Source organism: Miniopterus natalensis, chromosome 20 (genome assembly GCF_054644295.1).
Source record: "Miniopterus natalensis isolate mMinNat1 chromosome 20, mMinNat1.hap1, whole genome shotgun sequence".
NCBI lineage: Eukaryota > Metazoa > Chordata > Mammalia > Chiroptera > Miniopteridae > Miniopterus > Miniopterus natalensis.
Genome location: NC_142100.1, coordinates 16,323,987 through 16,345,020, shown reverse-complemented (window position 1 = coordinate 16,345,020; position 21,034 = coordinate 16,323,987). Strand labels below are relative to the sequence as shown.

Genomic DNA, 21,034 nt, shown 5'->3' with positions numbered 1-21,034 from the left:
GAGAGGCCGGGGGCTGCGGGGAGGGGACGCTTACCCCGGGCGCGCGGAGCCAGGACGGTGACAGCCACGCGCGCACGTGCGCGCCCGGCTGCAGCGCGGCCCCGAGACCTCAGTCTGCCGCTGAGAGGCGCGCGGGATCTTCGCCCCAGCCGTCTAGGGCCCCATTCCCAGGTGACCCCAGCGTCCCGGCCCGAGTCCCGGACGGTTCCACCCCATCGGTCCCCGTTCGCGTTCCCTCCCCACGGCCGTCAGGGCCCGCCCCGCAACTCCCCTTTTTGGCTCCCGGGGCAGGGTCCTCGCGGCCCATGCTGGCCGCCGTGGGCCCGCGCCGCCCAAACGGTTCCCGGGCCTGCCTGCCGGCCACGATGGTGACCCTGAGGCCTGAGCAGCTCCTCCAGGGGGGCTAACAGTCCCAGAGCGCAGGCCTCGGGTCGCGAGGGTCCCAGGCCTGAGCCCCGCACCATGGCCGGGGCCATCGCTTCCCGCATGAGCTTCAGCTCGCTCAAGAGGAAGCAGCCCAAGACGTTCACTGTGCGGATCGTCACCATGGACGCCGAGATGGAGTTTAATTGCGAGGTAATCGTACGGCAGCCCCGACGGGCTGCGGCGAGGTGGGAACCTGGCGGGATCCCGGGTCCTCGGGGTGACAGTCGAGGTGGAAACTTGAGGGATTCTGCTTTTTATCTTTACTGGGCATCGATAGAGATGGCCAGAACCGGAAGGAGCCATCTAGGCCCAAATTCTCATATTAAAGATAAATTATTGCCCTTTTCAATAGGGCGTTGGGGTTTGGAAGCACTTCCTGAAAGTTTTCATTCATTGTTACTGTAAGAGGCTGGAAGCGTCAGCAGTAGCAGATTCTAGCTTTCAGTGTCAGGCTTAAGCTCCAGCTCTATAGAGTTTTTACTTCATTAGATAATATCGTGTACCCCAGGTGTTAAAAGGCATCTCGTTTTATTGGAAAGTTTATACTTATTTCCCTTTTCCGAAACTTAAATTTTCAGGAAAAAAAACCCACCTCTTTGAGCTAAGAGATGGTATTTTATACGTAAATTTTCCATAGAGTTTGCATGATATGATCAGTTGTCATTTGTTGAATACTTTCGAAGTGGCAGACTTTCATACATTTAATTCTCAAAACCCAGTGAGATAGGTACCCCAAACCATATATCTAGTAAATGGTGAAGTGGGGTTTTGAATCAAGCTCTTAGCCAATACAATACTGTCTCTCAAGTAATTTGAGCCTTTGCTACTCAAAGTGTGGTCTGTGGACTATCAGCATTGGCAGCGGTGGCTAAGTCAGGGGTTGGCAAACTTTTTTTGTAAAGGGCCACATAATAAATATTTTCAGCTTTGCAGGCCATAAGGTCTCAGTTGCAACTACTCAACTCTTCAGCTCTACCCTTGTGGCACAAAAGCAGCTATACACAGGACTCACTTCCAGCAGGACAGTGTGAGGAGCTCTACTGACCTGGTTCTCTGTAAAACTGGTAAAAATTATTTAAAAAACAATCATTTAAACCCTCTGGAAATGGTTCTAATGGCAAACATCAAGCAAAGAAACATCTATTAAGAAAATACATAAAAATTCAGTAAGGAAGGTAGAAATTTGTAGCATTCCACCTTCCCTCCTACCAGCTCAGCAAGATAGAGATTCTACTTCAGACTGCTGTAACTCAGAACACAGGGCTCCTCCTCTTCTAAGCTCTTAGTCAGAAGGCTTTCCCCCCAGAGGAGCAAGACTTCAGTGCTTCTCATCCTGCCCCAGGCTACTTGTTGCTGAGACCAAGTGAGTGAAAGAGAGATGGGGCTTCTTTCTTTCACCTAGCTCCTATTTATGAAATGGGGGGCTGTGCCCTGGGCGTGGCACACTGAGAATACTGGGCCCCAGTTACTCTCGCCCCACACAGCTAGTGAGATGGTTCCATCCAGGAGACACAAACTGAGAAGGCTCCAGGCTGGTATGTCCCCCCTCCCCACTTCCACTGAGGGCTCAGAGATTTTGCCTAGATGGAGAAGCAGGCTTTAAAACCCTTAGCTTCTAAATCTCTTCTCAAGGTAGTGGCTACATTTACAATAGAGTATGGAGAAGTTTATGCCTAGGGGTACTCAAGAGCTAGACATTTTGGTGAAAGGCAGTCGGGATGGGATTTGTGGATTGCTTGAAGATACAGCCTAGACTGTCGGCCAGCTAGTTTGCAGGAGTGAATCAGGGAATATGACAGCTAGGAAGAGCCCTCCTGGGGTAAAAACAAATATCAAAGGCTGGTCTCAGAAACTGTCCCCTCCAAAGAACCACCTTTAGATTGGATTACTTTGTAGAGCAAGTTATGCCCCAGAGCATTATTGAAAATAATGGAACCATATGCCACAATTAGTGGAGTTTAACAGCTGGATATGATAAGGGAAAGAGAAAGAGAGTCCTACTAACACCTTTGGGCATACCCAGCAGCTGGGTGGCATACCCCAAAATGTGCCTTTCTGAGGAACAACATCACAGACCTTCATTCTGTGTGAGGGAAATAGATTTCACTGAAACAAGTCAGCCAGTCTCTAAACAGCTAAGCAAATAACAATAACAAGCCCTGGAGAGGGGGGCACCATCCCAAGAGTTGCTATAATATATTATCTAAAATGTCTAGTTTCCAACAAAAATTATGAGGTATGCAAAGAAGTGGGGAATTATGACCCATTCAATGGGAAAAAAGCTAGCAACAGCTCTGGCCATTGTTGCTCAGTGGTTAGAGCATCCTCCCCCCCCCTCCCCCCAAAGGGTTGAAAGTTTGATTCCTGGTCAAGGGCGTGTATCTGGGTTGCAGGTTTGGTCCCCAATCTGGTTGGGGCGAATGCAGGAGGCAACCAATGTGTCTCTCTCATATTGATGCGCTCTCTCGCTCTCTCTCTTTCTCTCTCATCCCCTCCCCCTCCCTCCTTCTCTTCCACTCTGAAAATCCTTGGGTGAGGATTAACCAAAAAAGTAAAATAAAAAGCTAGCAACAAAAATTGCTTGTGAGAGTGACCAGATGTCAGATTTCATGAAAAAGTTTTAAAGTAGCCAGTATAAGTATGTTCATAGAATTAAAGAAAAGCACGATTAAGGAAGGAAAGGAAGGTATAATGATATTTTAGCATCAAATAGAGAATATCAATAAAGAGATAGGAATTATTTAAAGGAACCAAATTAAAATTCTGGAGTTGGAAAGGACAATGACTGAACTTAAAAAAAATTCACTAGAGAGGCTCAACATAGATTCGAACTGTCAGAAGAATCAGTGTACTGGAAGGTAGATTGATAGAAATGATGCAAGTTGGAGAGTAGACAGAAAAAAGAATGAAGAAAAATGTACAGAGCTGCAGAGAAATGTGATAATTAAGTACATCAAGGGAATACCAGGAGAGGAGAGAGAAAAAATATATTAAAAGGCTGAATCTTCCTAATTTACTGAAAAACAATGACCTATACATTCAGGAAGCTCAGTTAATTCCAAGGAGGATAAGCAGAAAGAGATTCACAAACAGACATATTACAGTAAAAATGCTGAAAATCAAAGACAAGGAGCAGATCTCAAAAGCAGCAAGAGAAAAATGACTTTGCACTTAGACGGGAACCCAGTAAGATTAACAGCTGACTTCTCAGCAGAACATATTTGAAGTGCCCAAAGGAAAAACTTGTCAACTGAGAATCCTGTATCAGGCACAGCTGGCTACAAATGAAAAGGACATTTCAAAGATGAAGGTGAAATATTTTCCTATATAAAAACTGAGAGAATTTGTTGCTTAAAGACTCACCTTACAAGAAATACTAAAGGAAGTTCTTCAGGCTAAAAGCAGGTGACCTCGGATAGTAATTTAAATTCACATAAAAGAAAAACAAAGAGCACTAATAAAGGTAATTATATAATTATAAAAGAGTATAAATATATATTTTTCTCTTCTTAACTGATTTAAAAAGCAATTATATAAAGTATGTATATAATAAACTGTTAGGACTATAGATGGTAATGACTATAGGAAATGACTGTAGATGGTAAAGTAATGACTGTAACCAGGTATTGCCAGGTTTATAACTTTAATAGGTGTAATATATATAAAATACTACAAAAAGGGGGGGAAGGAATGGAACTATATAGGAGTAACATTTCTATAGATCACTGGAATTAAGCTAGTGTAAATCTGAAGCCGATTCTGATAAATCTGGGTTATATGGTAAACCCTAGAGTAACCACTAAAAAAATTTTTTTTTAAATATAGTGGAAAAAATTATTAAAGAAATTTAAATGCTTCATTAGAAAATATTCACTTAATGCAAAAGCAGGTGGTAAAGGAGGAATAGAGAAACATAAGACTTAAAAAACAAAACAAAAAGAAAAATGACAGTTCTACACCAAATAATTATGTAACTTAAATGAAATGGACAAATTCCTGGAAACATCAACTACCAATATTGACTCAAGAAGAGACAATCTGAATAGACCTATAACAAATGAAAAGTGTAAATTAGTAATAAAAATATTACCCACGATGAAAAGCCCAGGCTTTATCCGCTAGAGGACCAGATAGCTTAACTACTGAATTCTATCAAACATTTCAAGAACAATTAATGCCAAATTTTCACAAACTATTCCAAAAAAATAGAAGAGAAGGGGCCACTTTTCAGCTCATTTTATGAGGCCAGCATTGGCATGATACAAAACCAGACAGAGAAAACACAGGAAAATTAGAGACCAATATCTCATGAAGATAGAAGCAAAAATCCTTAACAAAAATACTAGCAAACCGAATCCAGCAACATAGAAAAAGAATTATACACGATAACCAAGTGGGATTTATTCCAGGAATGTAAGGTTGGTTTAACATCCCAGAATCAATGAATGTATTACATCATATCAATAGAATAAAAAACAGAAATCACCTGATCATCTCAATAGATGCAGGAAAAGCCTTGACAAAATCCGACAGCATTTCGTGATAAAAACACTCAACAAAGTAGAAATAGAAGGGAACTTCTTCCACCTTATAAATAGCATCTGTGAAAGACCTACAGTTAATATCATACTTTTAAAAAAATCTTCGCCTGAGGATATGTTTGTTGATTTTAAAGAGAGAGGAAAGGAGAGAGAGAGAAACATCCATGAATGAACCTTGAAAATGAGTGAAAGGAGCAGGTCACAAAAGAACACATATGATTCCTTTTGTATGATTCTGTCCTTTGAAAGAAAAGACACATTGGTCTAAGGAGGCCTCTTTGACAGGAACTGTGTGGCTGTAGCAAAGACAAGAGATTCTCCTGTGACAATATTTACAGCTTTAAATACATCATGCGACAGGCAGTATGACTTGTACAGGACACCCCAACTCTTTTTGTCACTTACTATACAGTTCCTTTTTTCCACCTTAGCTCTGACCTGGTTTGGGAAAATTGGTTAGGCTTTTGTACTTTTGTAGGTTGTATAACGATTGTACAGTGTGAATAGAATGAAATACATTTATATAAAATAAAAAATGTCTAGGATAAGGTATCTGTAGAGATAGAAAGTAGATATGTGGTTACTTAGGGTTGAAAAGGGGGGTGTAGTAATAGGGGGGTGATAGCTAAAAGAGTACAAGGTTTCTTTTTGAGGTGATGATAATATTCTAAAATTATGGTGATGGTTGCACAACTTTGAATATGCTAAGAACCATTGAATTGTACACTTTAAATAGGTGAATTTTAAGGTATGTGAATTATACTTCAATAAGGTTGTTTGTAAAAAAGCAGCCTTTTATAAAATTAAATAATAGACATTACTTTGTTCCAATAAAACTTTATTTATAGACATTAAAATTTGAATTTCATATAGTTTTCACAAATGAGGGAATATTATTATTAAATTACTTAAATTAATTACAGCCACTTAAAAATTTAAAACTCATTCTTATGGGAATATTATTATTAAATTACTTAAATTAATTACAACCACTTAAAAATTTAAAACTCATTCTTAACTCTCAACCTGCACAAAATCAAGGTTGGATTTATCTTGTGGGTGCCATAGTTTGCTGACCCCTGATCTAGGTTACTATTTGATAAATGTGAGAGATTGTGAGAGGCTGATGCATAAGGAATGGGATTTTTGTATGACCCTTCTTCAGTCATAATTTTGCCATGAAAACCTCTTACTAATTTTTGTTCTTTAAACAGACCTCAGGCCCAAAGAGGATAGACAATATTATCAGTGATGGCAGGGATTCTAAGTCTTGGCACTATTGACATTTGGCTGGATAATTCCTTTTGGTGGGGGACTATCCTGTGCATTGCAGGGTGTTGAGCAACATCTCTGGCTTCTACCCACTAGATGCCAGTAGCACCCTTCACCCAGCTCCAGTTGTGACAACCATAAATGTCTTCAGACATTGTCAAGTGTACCTGCAGGGGAAAACACCCTCCCCTCTTCTATCCCCCCCCCACATTGGGATCTATAGAAAGGAATAATAGTAGTGATATTCAGAGAGGCAGAGTGTTAAAGCATATAGTCTGTCAAACTTTAATTTACACATAAACGACCTGAGGATCTTGGTAAAATGGGGATCCTGATCTTGTAGTTCTTGAGTGGGACTGAGAATTCTGCATTTCTTTTTTTTTTTAAATTAAAATATTTTATTGACTTCAGAGAGAGGAAGGGGGGAGAGAAAGAGAGAGGGAGAGAGAGATGGGAGAGAGAGATAGAAACATCAATGATGAGAGTCGTTGATCGGCTGCCTCCTGTACACCCCCTGCTGGGGATCGAGCCTTAAACCCAGGCGTGTGCCCTGACCTGGACTCGAACTGTGATCTCCTGGATCCTAGGTCAATGCTCAACCACTGAGCCACGCCGGCTGAATGAGAATTTTGCATTTCTAACAAACTCTCAAGTAATGCCAGTGCTACTGGTGCAGGGACCACACCAAGTAGCAAGGCAGCTGGGAGAAAGTGCATAGGCCTTGAAATAGGACAGACCCGGGCTTCACTGAATTCCAGCTAAACTGCTTGAAGCTTGGATAAGATACTTAAGCCCTCTGTGCCTCAGCTTCCACATTAGTAAAATGGAACTAATATTACTGACCCCTCAAGGTTGTTACAAGGATTCATGGAATGCGTTGTGCTGGGCAGAAAGAAAGGGACTATAATTGGTCTCAAGTAGGAGGCTTAGGTCACCATGTTCCCTGCTATGTGGTAATTTGTCAGGCTGTTGCATCTCATTGAACCTCAAATTTCCAGTGAAAATACCTCTTTCTAAATGCTGTTCAAATATTCTGTTGAAAGTAGGAGTAGTTTGATCTATGATGATTGAGAGAACTCTGCTTTGGAGAAGCGATCAGTCTTACTCTCCTGCCCCATTATTACATTATACATTAACTCAGCAAAGTGCTCATGCAAGGAGATGGCCTGTGCATTTGGAAAAAAGGAGAGATGGTACTTGAGGAATTCTTGGCTTTATCGAGGTCAAATGTAGGTGGCTTTCTAACAAGGAGTCAATTTCAGAACCAGTGGTAGTTAACATATGAATCATGCTACCTTATGTGAATAAGTTCAGAATTTTTTCTGTAGAGAAAGGGGGAGAAACATCTCTTCCTTGCACTACTTGCTGCATTGCACAATTGGCTCAATGCTTTGGAGGATTTTTCCACTTGAAAGATTTGGTATTTGTCATTTTGAGAAAGTAGGTACTGAATGTAATTTGCCAGGAGGCTAAACGGTTCTGTTATTTCTTATCTAGGCTGGAATTTTACTCTAATAATTCAGTCTACCAGGCAGAAGAGCCAAGTATGAAAAATTTCTTAGAATTGAGTTGTGAGAGATTCTGATACCATCTTATACTGAAAATAAAGCCTCCTTCTTGTGTTGGTTGATATCCCAAATGTTTTCACATACCCAAGTGGGATGATGATTGGTTTAAATACCAACATACAAGTGGACATAAAGTTGTCCATGACAGAAGGAACTTTCAAAAGGGGAAAACAGAAAGAACAACTGGTATTTTCAGTAAGATGTTAAATTTTAGACACCCCAAGATTTAGGCAAATGACTTCCTTCTGGAATGTAAACTCCATCCTGTTTAGGATGTAGATGCTGCCATTGGCTTCATTTTTCAGAGGGGGAAATGGAGGCTCAGACAAGGTAAATAGGCTGACTGCTTAAAGTCTCCGTGGAGCCATTGTCTGTTCTGAAAGAGAAAGGGCTTACTTAGCTCTTTAAACCTCAGTTGCCACATCTGTAAAATAAGAATAATAGTATTTTTCTTATAGGGTTGTTTTAAGGCATGAATGAGGTAGGCCTTTACAGGCACGTAGTCCAGGGCCTGACCATAGTAACAAGCCCTTGGTAAATATTAGCTTCTTATGCTATAAGCTGGTAGTGTGGGAACAAAGAGGAAGAGTCTCATGCTAGAGGCGCTGTGAATTTTTCCCCCTAATCATCTTCATTTTCTTAGAACCTTCTTCAGGTTATACCTGCCTTTGTCATTGTAGACCTTCTAGACCAGAATTAGTTGAAATACTTTATGCCTTATTCCTGTTCAAGGATCTTTTTTATAATGTGATACATAACTGATCTCCATTTAGCTTGGTGTCCACTGTGATAGCAGGGTTCTTTCCTTATTTCAGCCATAGTTAATTATTTTCCATTCTTTTGTCTCCCATGTGTCATTTTGAAAATTTTCTCTTTGTTTTTGATGACTTCTCTGATTATTCATGCTAGTTTTGCTTTTTTGTCTAAAAACATTTTTGTTGCTTGTTTAATTTTAACTTCAGAAGTTAAAGCATTTGAGGTGTTAAAAACCCAGAACTGAGTTTTCTCAGAGCTGCTAATCTCTTTAGCCAGCTGATGACGAGGCTTCTCTGGTTTGCTACAGGATGATGCGCTCCATCCTCTTGTCTGTGCTTTGTCTAATGTTTTAGTACATTTTTAGTAAGTAAAACTTTCTTACCAAACGAGTGCTGAGGGGGGAAAAAAATCTTGACTCAAATGTTCAGTTTCTCAAGGTGCTGTCCCAGTTTGGGGATCACCCCAGCACCACTAGGTGGGGTCAGAGCACATCATTTCTTAAAGACACTGGGCCTTTTTCGTCTCCAACTCCTTTTTGCTTCTTTGCCAAATCTGGACCTAGCTTTAGAAAATTCTCAAAACCTTTCTGTTAGTGAGTTATGTTACCTATTGCTTTCCCATCCATCTTGCCAGCTTTAGTAATTTTGATCATTTGACTTTCAGATAAAACGTAAAACTGAAGCCCAGAGTAATTACTAAACTAATCTGAACTGATCTGTGGTTTTAAATTAACTAACAGTGTATTTATCCAGTATCCTACTCATATTAATTTGAGATTAAATCAGTCCCATGAATATGTTTGAAAAGTCTTCAGCCCACAGTAATTCTCCTCCATCTGTAGAAATTTTTGCCAGTCCTACCCACTTATACCTATACCATCCAGTGTTGTTAAAGTCAGTGTCATTATCATTAATAACCATGAAATTTAATCAAAAGGTCAAGCTAGAAACAGAAACAGAATGCTTAAAATTTCTTTTCCGGCTAGGGTCTGGGTTCTGCATGAGCTGATTTGTATGTATGGATTACGCTCCAGATCAGTTGTACTGGGAACTTTTTTGAAGGAATGCACTTTGAAATACAAAGCACAATTTTTGTGAAGGGCAGGAGGAGTTAATTAGTTATATAATACTTAATCATGGGTTGTATTTCACAGTCTGCTAATTTTACCTCATGATTAGGTATGTGAAATTTAGCTTTGTTGTGTCTATCTGCACTGAATGTACTATATCCTGTAGCTCTGCAGAATTTTTATTGTAATCATTGATAATTGCTGAATATCAATTGCATGCTTGGTACTAAAAAACTATTTTTCAGCAGCATTATAATTATCATTTTTGTTACATTAGAGAGTTCATTATTATAAGTCAACTCCTGATTATTTGGAGAAAGGAACACCATAGCAATAGCAGAATCCGAGTAAGGGGAAAAAATGTAGAATGCACACATAAATTAAATGTTAAGTGTCATTTACATCCCTGAAAATGATTTTAAGATATAGAATGGGGTGTTAAAGGATTAAAAGAAAATTATTATTTATTTATATATTATTTTTTTATATATATATTTTTAAATTTTATTTTTGTTTACAATATTACAGATGTCCCTTTTTCTTCCCAATGACCCGTTCCACCTTGTCCCATCTCCCTCCCCAGTTCCTCTCCCCACCATTGTCTGTGTCCTTGGGTCGTGCATATATGCATATAAATTCTTTGGTTACTCTCTCCCTAAAAGAAAATTATTATAGCAATGAAAAAAATACTACATGGTTTATACAAAACCATCTCAAGCTCATCGACTCAGATAGTGTTAATCCTGAAAGACCACTTGATGATTGTGGAAGCTGAGACCCAAAGAGGTTAAGTGACTTTCCCAACACAGCGGGTTTGGGTGTTTTATAGCTATTTGACAAGGCTGTGATTGCTCTCATGTTGTGAGCTAAATTCGAGGACAGAAATTGTCTTCTTTGCTTAGGGGGGATTTTGCTTTTATAGCACCATAATCACATTGTTCCTTTTTGCTTTGTCATCTGTCAGCCCGCTTTGAATCACCTCATCTTCTTTTGTAATCCTCACCCAAGGATATGTTTAGAGAGAGGAAGGAGTGGGGAGGAGAGGGAGGGAGAAGAAGAAACATTGAGAGAAAAACATCGGTTGGTTGTCTCCCATTCACACCCTGACCAGGGATTGAACCCACAACCCCGGTATGTGCCCTGACCGGAGATCAAACCTGCGACCTTTCGGTGTACGGGGTGACATTCCAACCAACTGAACCACGCAGCCAGGTCTCATCTTCTTTTTTTCATAGCATCATAAAATCTGGGCATTGCACAGGGCATAAGAGGTTGACAGATGAAGAAACTGAGGCCCAGGTGAGCTGTGTGGCTCACCCAAGGCTATAGGCTTGTGTGTGGTGGAGGGAGGGAGATTAGAATGCAGATCTCCTCTCTGGGTTCACTTCTGCTGCCATAACCTCTCTCCACTTCAGCAGGAAACATGCCAGAAACTGAACACATAAGGACTTTTTCCCCCTTAAAAAACTATGATTCACTTTATTTTGAAAGAGTTTAAAACCTCGATTTTGTGACTTCCCAAAGTGCTGTGATGTGTTTCTTACTAGTCTCTTTTCTGTGAAATTTTTCTTGTTGGTTCTTTAAGATTTAGATCTCCTTGCCAAAGTATTTTTAGGGAGAGGAAATCAGTATGTGTCACCAAAGGGGGAAAATATATATCTTAAGGCCCAATTATGCAATTACAATTTTAATAAGGAGTAGCATAAATTCTTGCTTCATTGCAATCATTACTTAGAAGACTGTTCTACTCAGAAGCCTCATCTAGTTATCATCGTCATTATCATCAACATCATCAGCCAACCACAAGCATCGATGGAGTGGCCACAGATTATGCAGTGCTTGCTTGGGCTCTGGGAGACTCAGCCCTTGCCTGCAAGGAGTGTGTGATATGCAGAACTGGAGGGAAGATAGGAGTCTGGGGGAAAGACAGACACCTTATTTTCCCATTAATCCTGACTCATGTACCTGGTATTGTTTGTGGCTGGGAGGACAGCGGTGAGATAAAGGAATGGATCTTAGAACGGTCTGGTTATGAATAAATGGGAGCACCTAGTTTTGCTGACTTGGGAAGGTACAGGCTGGGTTGTAACAAGGCAGGAAATTGGTTGAAGGAGGGAGGAGGTAATTTCAAGGTGGAAGACCTTGAAACTAATAATTTAAATAGGTTTCGCATACAAACAGAGATGATTGGACAACTGGGAGAGGAAAATTACTTGCTATGGTTGATTATGACAGAAATTGACAGGACAAGAGATTGGAGATGGGATTTTTTTTTTTTTTTTTGCAAAGAGGAGGCTTTAGGTTTATGAGCTTTTGCCCATATTTAGATGAGTGATGTAGGGGGTTGTGATTGGTAGACCAGAGAAATAAATTTCTTTCCTTTTTTTTCCTTCTTCTAAAGTCCTGTTTCTGTTTGGAGGGTCCCCTTTCCCCTCATGTTGAGAAATAATGGCTGATGAGGAGTGGTGTGTCCTTTCATTGCAGTAGGAAACAGCACGATAGTTTTGTAGTTTAAGCTCATAGGACACAAGAACTTGTGCTGCTTTTACACCCACGTTACTGCACCTTTTTATCCTTTTTGATGAAATAATATTTTAATGGAACTCAGTGTTCGCTTACTGTACAGCAAAATCATTTTTCATAACTCTTTCCATTGTGTTTATCTTGTATATCAAGGTCTTTGGCATCTGTTTTTTCAAAATGGACTAATCAAAGTTGTATTTAGGTTTGGATCTGGTGCATTAGCATCTTAAATTCTCAAGTCTTCTATAGTAAATCAGTTCTTGTAGGCCAGCCATGACTGCAAAAGTCAGAGAGGGGAAATCACAGCCATCCTCTGTTCCCCATCCCTGAAATAACTGCACACACGTGTTGCACGCTGTGGCCTGGGGAGGCGCTTCCCTCTGTTGCTCTATCTGTAAGGGAGCTAACCTTTTGACAGTATTTATGGCAAATGCTCGGGCAGCTTGTGAGCTAATTAGGAGAAACCCTGAGAAGGGAAAGCTGGGCTTGTCAGTTCTCTTTCACCTTCTGTGGAGTAGACAGCCAGTCAAATAGCACTCCTTGTGTGCCTGAAAATCTTGTCCCCCAGACCTGTATGAAACAGACTGTTGCTGCTCTGGTAGCTTTTTTCAGATTTGAGTCTTCTGTGTAAAGCTGAAATTTCTCTGTGGGTCCTAATTCTTAGGCATTTCACACGTGGCAGCCAAATTTGGTTCTCTTTCTTCAAGAAAGTTGTCCTTTTCTAGCTGTGGTCTTTTCCCATTAGGTGGCTGGTTTCCTACTTACCCTACACGGTTGTATCAGCAAGTAAAAGGGGTCCAGTGACCTCACGGTCCAAAGAAAGCGGTGGGAGAAATGCAGTGTGAAGGCTGCGAAAGCAAAAAACAAACGGCTGTTGTTAAAAAAATTTTTTTTAATTGATTTTAGAGAGAGAGAGAGAGAAACATTGATGTGAGAGAGAAACATCAATCGGTTACCTCTGATCAAACCAGCAACCTGGGCATGTACCCTGATCAGAAATCGAACTGGTGACCTTTGGTGCATGGGATGCTGCTCAACCAGCTGAGCCACACCAGCCAGGGCAAATGGTAGTTCTAAGGGTTGTGAGTCTAAACCTGGCCAATTGTAAGATAACTGTCAAGAATTATTCATAATGCTTCCCTGGTTAATAGACCCCAATCAGCCCTGTAGGTTATTGGTGCCAGTTGCATCCTACAGCCGGAAAGTGCTGCATTCTAGCTACGTCCCTGCTGGGGAGGATAAGTGCTTAGTGCTACTTACTTAAAACATTCTAGGTTGATAAATTGCTAGCACTTCACTCTGCGTAAAGCTCATAAATTTAGCCCCTAGAAAAAATAACAAGCTGACAGCACTTAGTCCTGTTTATAAAGTTCATACACATCTATCTTTGATACAGGCACAAGTATATATCTATGAAATAGCACTGCAGACTGTTAAAGTGATAGAGAGCCCAGGCACAAAGCATGAAGCATCTTACTCCCAGGCTCACTACCGTTAGCCCCCAAGCTTGAAGGGCATCTTGAGGACGAGGTCTGCAGAGTGGGAGCTTACATGCTGTGGAGTCCAGATTTGTGTTCCTTCCTGCCTTTCTTCTCCCTGCAAATCACCTCCCTCCCTCCACCTGTTCTTTTCTGTCTGCAAAGTGAGCACCTGCCCCGTAGGCTCCCTCTTCGCTAGGCTGAGATGAGGCAAGGAGCTGCTGTAGTAGTGTATGTGGAACAGTGTGAACACTTTGACCAGGTGGAAAGACATGGTCACATTCGGGGTTGAAGTGAACATTTAATCAAAGCCAAGAGCTGTTCTATTTTTGGCAATCTGTTCAGGAAAAATGACAAACCCTATGATCACAAAAGGGTCTTTAGATAGTATACGTGCAAAGCCCGAAAGGCTTATTGTGCAGTCAGGTGGCAGAAAAGGAAATATTTTAATAAAAAAATAAACATGAGACTCATTCCACTGGTCGTGGCTTCTTAGAGACCTGGCAGGTATTGTGATGGGATGTATGGCTGCTGAGAACCACGTGCTGCACTGAACAACGTGGCTCCTCATCAGCCGTGGAGAGCTGTCACCTGCTTCGGGCTGAAGCTGCATATTCAGCGCTGCATTGAACATTCAGTACTGCAGATAGGATAATTAGGCTGCTTGTCAGATACTAGGAAAGTGCAAAGAACATTCCTTCATCTGCAACAGCTTGGACCCAAGGCAGACATGCTGTTCTCTCCAGCTGGTGACCTTCCTTTCTTAGCCCCTTCACCAGAGGACCAAGTACCGCTTGACTTTCAAGACCCAGCCCAGACAGTATCTCCCCAGTGGAGCCCCTCACTCCCAGGCCTGAGGTGTGTCCCCATAGCACTCTGTCCTGTTAGCATTGACCAGGTTGCACCTTCGTTATCCATTTACCTGTCTTCCCTGTCAGACGTGAGTAGGGACAGTGTCTTGTCCTGAATTCATCATTTATCTCTTGTGCCGAGCACAATGACTAGGACGTAGTGGGTGCTCAATAAATGTTTGTCAAATGAGTGATAGCATGGTTAGCTCAGTGAGAATTGATGGTGGCCTTTGTGATCTGTCATCCATCATCCATGGAGTGAAATAGGACTGGGAGACTTTAAACAGTGCCACTTGAGAATATAAGGAGTGGAGGCAGGGTTAGAATGAATAATAACTACCCTTTATTGAGTATTTACTATGGGTAGGGCACCATCTTAAGGTTTTTTAATTGTATTAATGTACTTAATCCTTAGATCAGTCTGCTAAGACATGTTCTGTTTACCATCCCCACTGGGAAATATAAGAAAGTTCAATAACTTGCCTAAGGTCACAGAGGGACAGAACTGAGATTCCTATCAATGTTAGATAACCATACCCTATATATTCCCTTTAGACAGGTTCCTGGAAAGAATTAAGTCTGAATGTCCTGAGGAATCCATCTTAGGTAATGATTTAACTTCTTTCCTGTATCTCTAGAATGGTACTAGTTATAATCCATTCTTGGGAAAAAAGAGAAAACAGTCACTCAGATAACTTTCTGTGTTCTGTGGTTCACACGAGAGAGGCAGAGTTAGATAGTTTACAGAGAATTGCCTTTAGATGGTCCTTTTGGGAGCATAGCAGTCAGTATTTTCCAGCCTCTATTCTTTAGTCAAACTGAACTGTAATACTTTCCCTTCCTACAAGGACCATCTAAGCTTTTTTGCCTCTAGACCTTTGCACATGCTGTTCCGTCTGCCTGGAACATACCTCCCTGCTCACTCTTCCTTCCCCACACCCAGTTTTCACTTGGTTCCTCTTTCCCACGTGAGAGTCAGTTTAGATGCCATTCTCCATCCCACCAAGGTAGGGTCCCTTACTGGGCATCCCTACAGCCTCTGTAGTCCCTGTTGTGGCACTTACAAGTGTTGCAGTGCTGAAAACCACACTTGGAGTTGATTTTTATGTGTGGGGTGAGGGAGGTGATTATTTGTTCCTGACTGGTTCATGCCCTAGACCTGGTCTGTGAGAGCAGAGACTGTCTCTTTCGTTCCCCATTTATTCCCTGTACCTTGGCTTTTGCTTGGACACATTGGGTGTTTACCAAATATTTGTTAAAGGAGTGGATGTCAGTGTCTACTTTAGCAGAATCTATGACTCAGTTTCCTTATTTATACAAAAAGGGGATGGATCTATAGTAGGTAGACCCAGTAGGCAGGCGTATTTCCAACTCTTGATATTCTACGATTTTTAGAGTCAAAGTTTAAAATCTAAGTAGGGCATTTTGAATCCGTGTGAGAATTTTCCCCCTCTGCTCACTTTACTGCCTGCTTCATGACATTGTCTCTGCATTCAACAGAGATAGTTTTGCATTTTAAGAACAAAGAAGTAGAAAGGAATGCAAAAAAATTGCAGTCATACGATATTATGTTTGAGAATTTAAACTCCCAAGTCAAGAATTTCACTCACCATTCTCTTTGCCGCTTTCCTTTAGATGCCCTGCACATCCCATTTGCAGACAACCCCTGTGTGCCAAATCCCAGGGTGGCCATGGCCGTGAGTTATGAGGATTTGGAATTACCTTGATCTTGGCCCTTGGGTTTTAACTTCTCCAAGTTAATGTCTGTTTTTTAGTGTTACATTATCTTGTAGCAAGGTGGTCATTTATAATTTATATACTGTGTACTGGCTTAAAATAGAGACAAGACAGTAATCAGCATCCTGAAGCTTCTGGTTTTCCAAAATAACATTTCTTCAGTGAAACGTGCCTGTAGGAATTAAAACCTGCCCTGAATTAAAAACCCTTTGTCCTATTGTCATACTGGGAAATGGGTGTGTCAGCAAGCATTATTAAGCCTTACAAAAGGGGAAGGAGATCATCTTTTTAAAATAAAAGTTGTCATTTTATTTTATTCTATGCAAAATAATTTCTTAAGACTTCAACCTTTGTAGTGTTCCAGAGGCCTCGCTAAAGTCACAGAGCGGGGACCTGGTGACGGACAAAAGCCAGTACATCTCAGCCACTTGTCTGCTGCGGTTTTGGTGTCTCTCCATCTAGGTCACTACTTTGCTCTTTGACTTTGACTGTAAACATGGAAGAGGGATGGGCTCTCCTGTTGACTCCCTCATAGAGGACGCACTGTTCATTCGCGTATGTTAAAAATAGAAGACCTACTTGAAAAATCCTCTTTGATTCAGGTTGTAGCAAAAGCCAATCAGATATTAGAGGCCTAACTTATTTTTTCCTTTTTGCTTTTATACCAAGTCTCTATACCCCAATTTCCCCCCTCCCCATTCCTTTTCATTAAGCATCTTCAGTGTGCCAGGAATTGGGTGGAGATTTCTAATGAGGGCAGAAGGACAGAGGCGTCTACAGTCAAGTGGTCCTGTTCTTCCGACAGCGTTGTATTTGAAACCCAAGATGATTGTTCCTGTGACCACTGACACTGTGATGTGTCTCATAGGCTCATAAACGTACCGGGTGTATATCTGAATTTCCACCTGGGACTTGGAGGCTTTTGGGGGAAGGGGAGTGAGCAGCAGCTAATGGGTAGTTGGGAACAACTTGGGTGATTTAACTTGAAAGCCACAAGGTGGCAACATTTACTAAACTGTTGGGCATTTCCTTCCCCTATTAAGATGTGAAACTTGCTTTCCCAGCTACTAGACTGAATAGCTGAGGAGATGGTTTAAGCAGCCATTGCCTCAGGCCCTTTTGAAAGTGAGGCAGTGGGATAAGTACACTACAGTGTACTGCAGTCTCTTCATCCCTGGTTCAGACACAGAGTTTGAAATTGCCTCCCCTTTGACCTCGGTTATACATCGTGATAAGGGAGACCTGTGACTGGAATGACTGGTCTCTAATGGTTTTTCTCATTACTTTGGTTACAACTTCCTTTCCTATGTTGCTTTAAAAAAAAAACAAACCCAAAAAACCTTCTGGTAAAACCAGCCTTTAAATAAAAAACAAAAAAAACCACTAGCCTTTTATCAAAGGGCAGGATTATGATTTTTTAAATTAATTAATTAATTAATTAATTAAAAAAATATATCTTTATTGATTTCAGAGAGAGGAAAGGACAGGGAGAGAGAGAGAGACAGAAACATCAATGATAAGAGAGTCATTGATTGAGCCCGCAACCCAGGCATGTGCTGTGACAGGGAATCGAACCCTGATCGCCTAGATCCTAGTTTGACGCTCAACCGCTGAGCCACGCCCGGCCGGGCGGATTATGATTTTTTTAAAAATCAGTGACAAAATCTCAAGGAAATTAATGTCCCTGGAAGCTAGCCACCTCCCCGCGTTAACACAAGAGGCTAGACTCTCCTAAATGAGGATGCTTATTTCTCAGCTTTCCTAAATTAGCTTTGGGGATATTAAGGCCTGTAAGGAACTGTCCAAGGGAGGTATTGTGTATGCTTTGCAGTGATTAAGCCATTAAGCTCTAATTGGTATTTCCCGCACGTGGTTTTGTGTAGGAAGCTTTAAAATTATTTAGGAGTTCTGTGCGCATCAGCCATCTTAGTGTAATCTCCACATCTTGGAATCTGAGAGTTGGGGGCACAGAGGAAAGGTTTCTGTGCGAGCGGGTTATGACTTTTGCTCACAGTGTTTTCCCCTCTTGGTCTGTGTTGTTGCAGATGAAGTGGAAAGGGAAGGACCTGTTCGATTTGGTGTGCCGGACCCTGGGGCTTCGGGAAACCTGGTTCTTTGGACTGCAGTACACAATCAAGGACACCGTGGCCTGGCTCAAAATGGACAAGAAGGTTGGACTGGAACTGGGTGAAGCCAGAGGGGCTGGTGTGTGCCCTGGTTCTTCCCTGAACATGTGCCCAGCTTATTTGCTCATCCTGGGGCTTGATGGATACAGGGTAGAGAAAGGGGCTTTCTACTCCTCACAGGCTCCTTGGCAAGCAGAACCCACCGGGATTAAACTGTTGCGATCCCTGGTTTCTTTATTCATTGTCACCGGGCTGACTGATTCTGCTTTACGCCGTTCAATTTATTGAGCCACTAGTCAGGCTTTATAAATAAAAATTACATATATGTCTTTGAAAGATTTTCTTTGGGCTCATATGCTTTATGAAATTTTAAAAGTCTTTGAGAAACGCCATGGCCCAACTCAGTTTAATTATTAATGTGATCTAAGGAATAAAAAGTGCCCTGGTCCCTGTGATGAAGGAGGACTGCCCATTTAGCATGATTTTCTGGGGCTTCTGAGGCCTGAAGTGGGCTCCCAGCAGTCCTAGTGTGGCTTAGAAATGAATGTTGCCTAGGGAACACTCCTTCTGTGTGGGTTCATATGTGTACACAAAGACGTACTTACCTGTTTACCTGCCTACGCAACTGTGAAGATGGTTGAGACCAGTTTTTGTCAGTAACTCCTAAAAGACACTTGAATCTCAAAGTAAGTCAGTGTCTAATTCTTGTCCCAAATGGAATCCCCTGCAATTGCTCACCTGATTTTATTATCTATTACATGGCACGAAAAAACAATAAAAGCCTCTTGTCTTTTACCAGTTTGACTCTAAACTCAAGTGTTCAAATTACTTACATGTGTACGCACTAATCTGAATCTTCATGTTAGAATCCCCACAGGTTATAAATTTCACACGGTAATTCCCAATGATCATGAACCTCAAAGTGCCCCCTGTGTGTCCATGTCAGCAAGATTGTCCTAGATCAGGTTTATTTTGAATCTCCTGGAACCACCAATTGGAATTTGAGCAGGGGCGTGGAGTTATTTATCAAGGACAGCAAAACTTTCTGTATTTTTTGTGTGATTCTCAGCAAAGTAAATTTAAATCATGTACCTGAGTATTGGCCAAATGGATATTAGATTGGGGGCATCAGGAGCCACAGTACCTGCTGCTCAAAGAAAATAAATTATGACACATGTTAATGGAGACTTGGAGCCTGTCACATTGCATGTTTATGGCCTGAAATGAAATTCATTCTGGAGAGCAGATGGTTCAAGCTTTTCAGTGGGTGGATGGAATTGTTAGAAGATTAAAGGCAATGTGGTTTACTGACTGTGCTCAAGTATTTTGTGAGGCATCTCTAGAGGTTCCTTGAAACAAAGGGTTGCCATGAGGGGCACGTTTCACTTCTGTTGCTTAGTTAGTGTTTAGCTGATTTCACAAAGATTTAGTTGATCATCCTAAGCTCCATTCCAATATGGACTTAAATGTTGGGAGTTGGCAGCAAGAAAAGAGAATAAAGAAATATTCCACTTCAAAGAATTAAAAAACATTCAGCTTACCATGAAGGGTAGTGCCCAAGACCTTTGAGTCATACATTTTTAAATTTTGACTATCTCTGTGGCCTTGAAAACATTTGTGCCTTAATCTTAGCTCCACTCACCCATTGGGGACATTCATTAGATTGGTTCACAGATGCCATTTGAAGTGAGCTTTACTTCTTGTTATAGATGGCTTTGTGAATGCTTCAGACTAAAGAGTCACAACCTTTGGGAAATGTGATGAATTTAGAGGGGAGAAGATGCTTATACATTCCCTGCAAAAGGTTCTTTGGTGGCGGCATGGGGGAAGACCTGCCAACATAGCTTGTTTGTCTTTTGCTCTGCAATTCTGCAGGTGCTGGATCATGATGTCTCAAAGGAAGAGCCAGTTACCTTTCATTTCCTGGCCAAGTTTTATCCTGAGAATGCTGAGGAGGAGCTGGTCCAGGAGATCACGCAACATTTATTCTTCTTGCAGGTACAGTAGTCATGCTGTGCCCCTAGTTATGGGGAAGCTCGCTCAGCATGGTTGCAGAGGCAGCCTGCACGAACCCCTCGGAGCTGACCGGAAGAGCCTCACATTGCGAGAGTTTCACCTCCGGAAAGTCAGTCCTTTTGGATCCGTAATGGAAAACATCTTCAGAATAAAACTAGATTTGAGTGATGACAATTGGTGTCAGATAAAATTGCTAAAGTGTGATGGTGAAGTAGCTACCTGATTTGAAGCCTCTGGAGATAGATCTGGTTTTCTCCTCACTAACTTGAAATCAAGTACCCAATAGTTGCAAAGGAAGCCGAAAGAGAGTCTTATAAAGAATTGTCCTCCCAAAAGTTCAAAATCTGTTCTCATTGAGACAGGACTTCAGAACTCCAGTGACACCTGGTTAATCCCACACATGTGGAGCTTCAAACACCGTGCTCTGTGCTACTCTTTGCCTCTAATTGTCTTGTTTCTCCCTTACTGCCTCATAGATTACACGCCCCTTAAAGGCCAGGCTCACTGAGTGCCCAGTAGGCATTCCACAAGTAATCTCTCAACCACACTGAAGAAATGAGGAGATCCATAATTAATTATGGGTTCAGAGATAGCTAGTTGACCGTCTGAGGGCACAGTGAGGGGCAGGTTAGTGTGAGGCTGGAAACCTTGTCTGTTTTGCTCGCATCCTT

The 21,034-nt window shown here is 41.5% G+C and overlaps 1 protein-coding gene across 5 annotated transcripts in view; it reads left to right on the top strand.

Moving 5' to 3' along the window:
- Positions 1-50: 50 nt before the first annotated feature.
- Positions 51-21,034, top strand: part of NF2 (NF2, moesin-ezrin-radixin like (MERLIN) tumor suppressor) — a 61,208-nt gene continuing 40,224 nt past the window's right edge. The window contains exons 1-3 of one of the 5 annotated variants that reach the window (XM_087828464.1): positions 51-576; positions 18,267-18,392; positions 20,223-20,345. In XM_087828464.1, the coding sequence (XP_087684590.1) occupies positions 463-576; positions 18,267-18,392; positions 20,223-20,345 (363 nt within the window). In that variant the 5' untranslated portion in view covers positions 51-462. Of the gene's footprint in view, positions 577-1,388; positions 1,491-18,266; positions 18,393-20,222; positions 20,346-21,034 lie in introns of those variants that run through there. The other 4 variants (XM_087828463.1, XM_016198588.2, XM_016198587.2 and 1 more) reach the window with 4 other exon arrangements.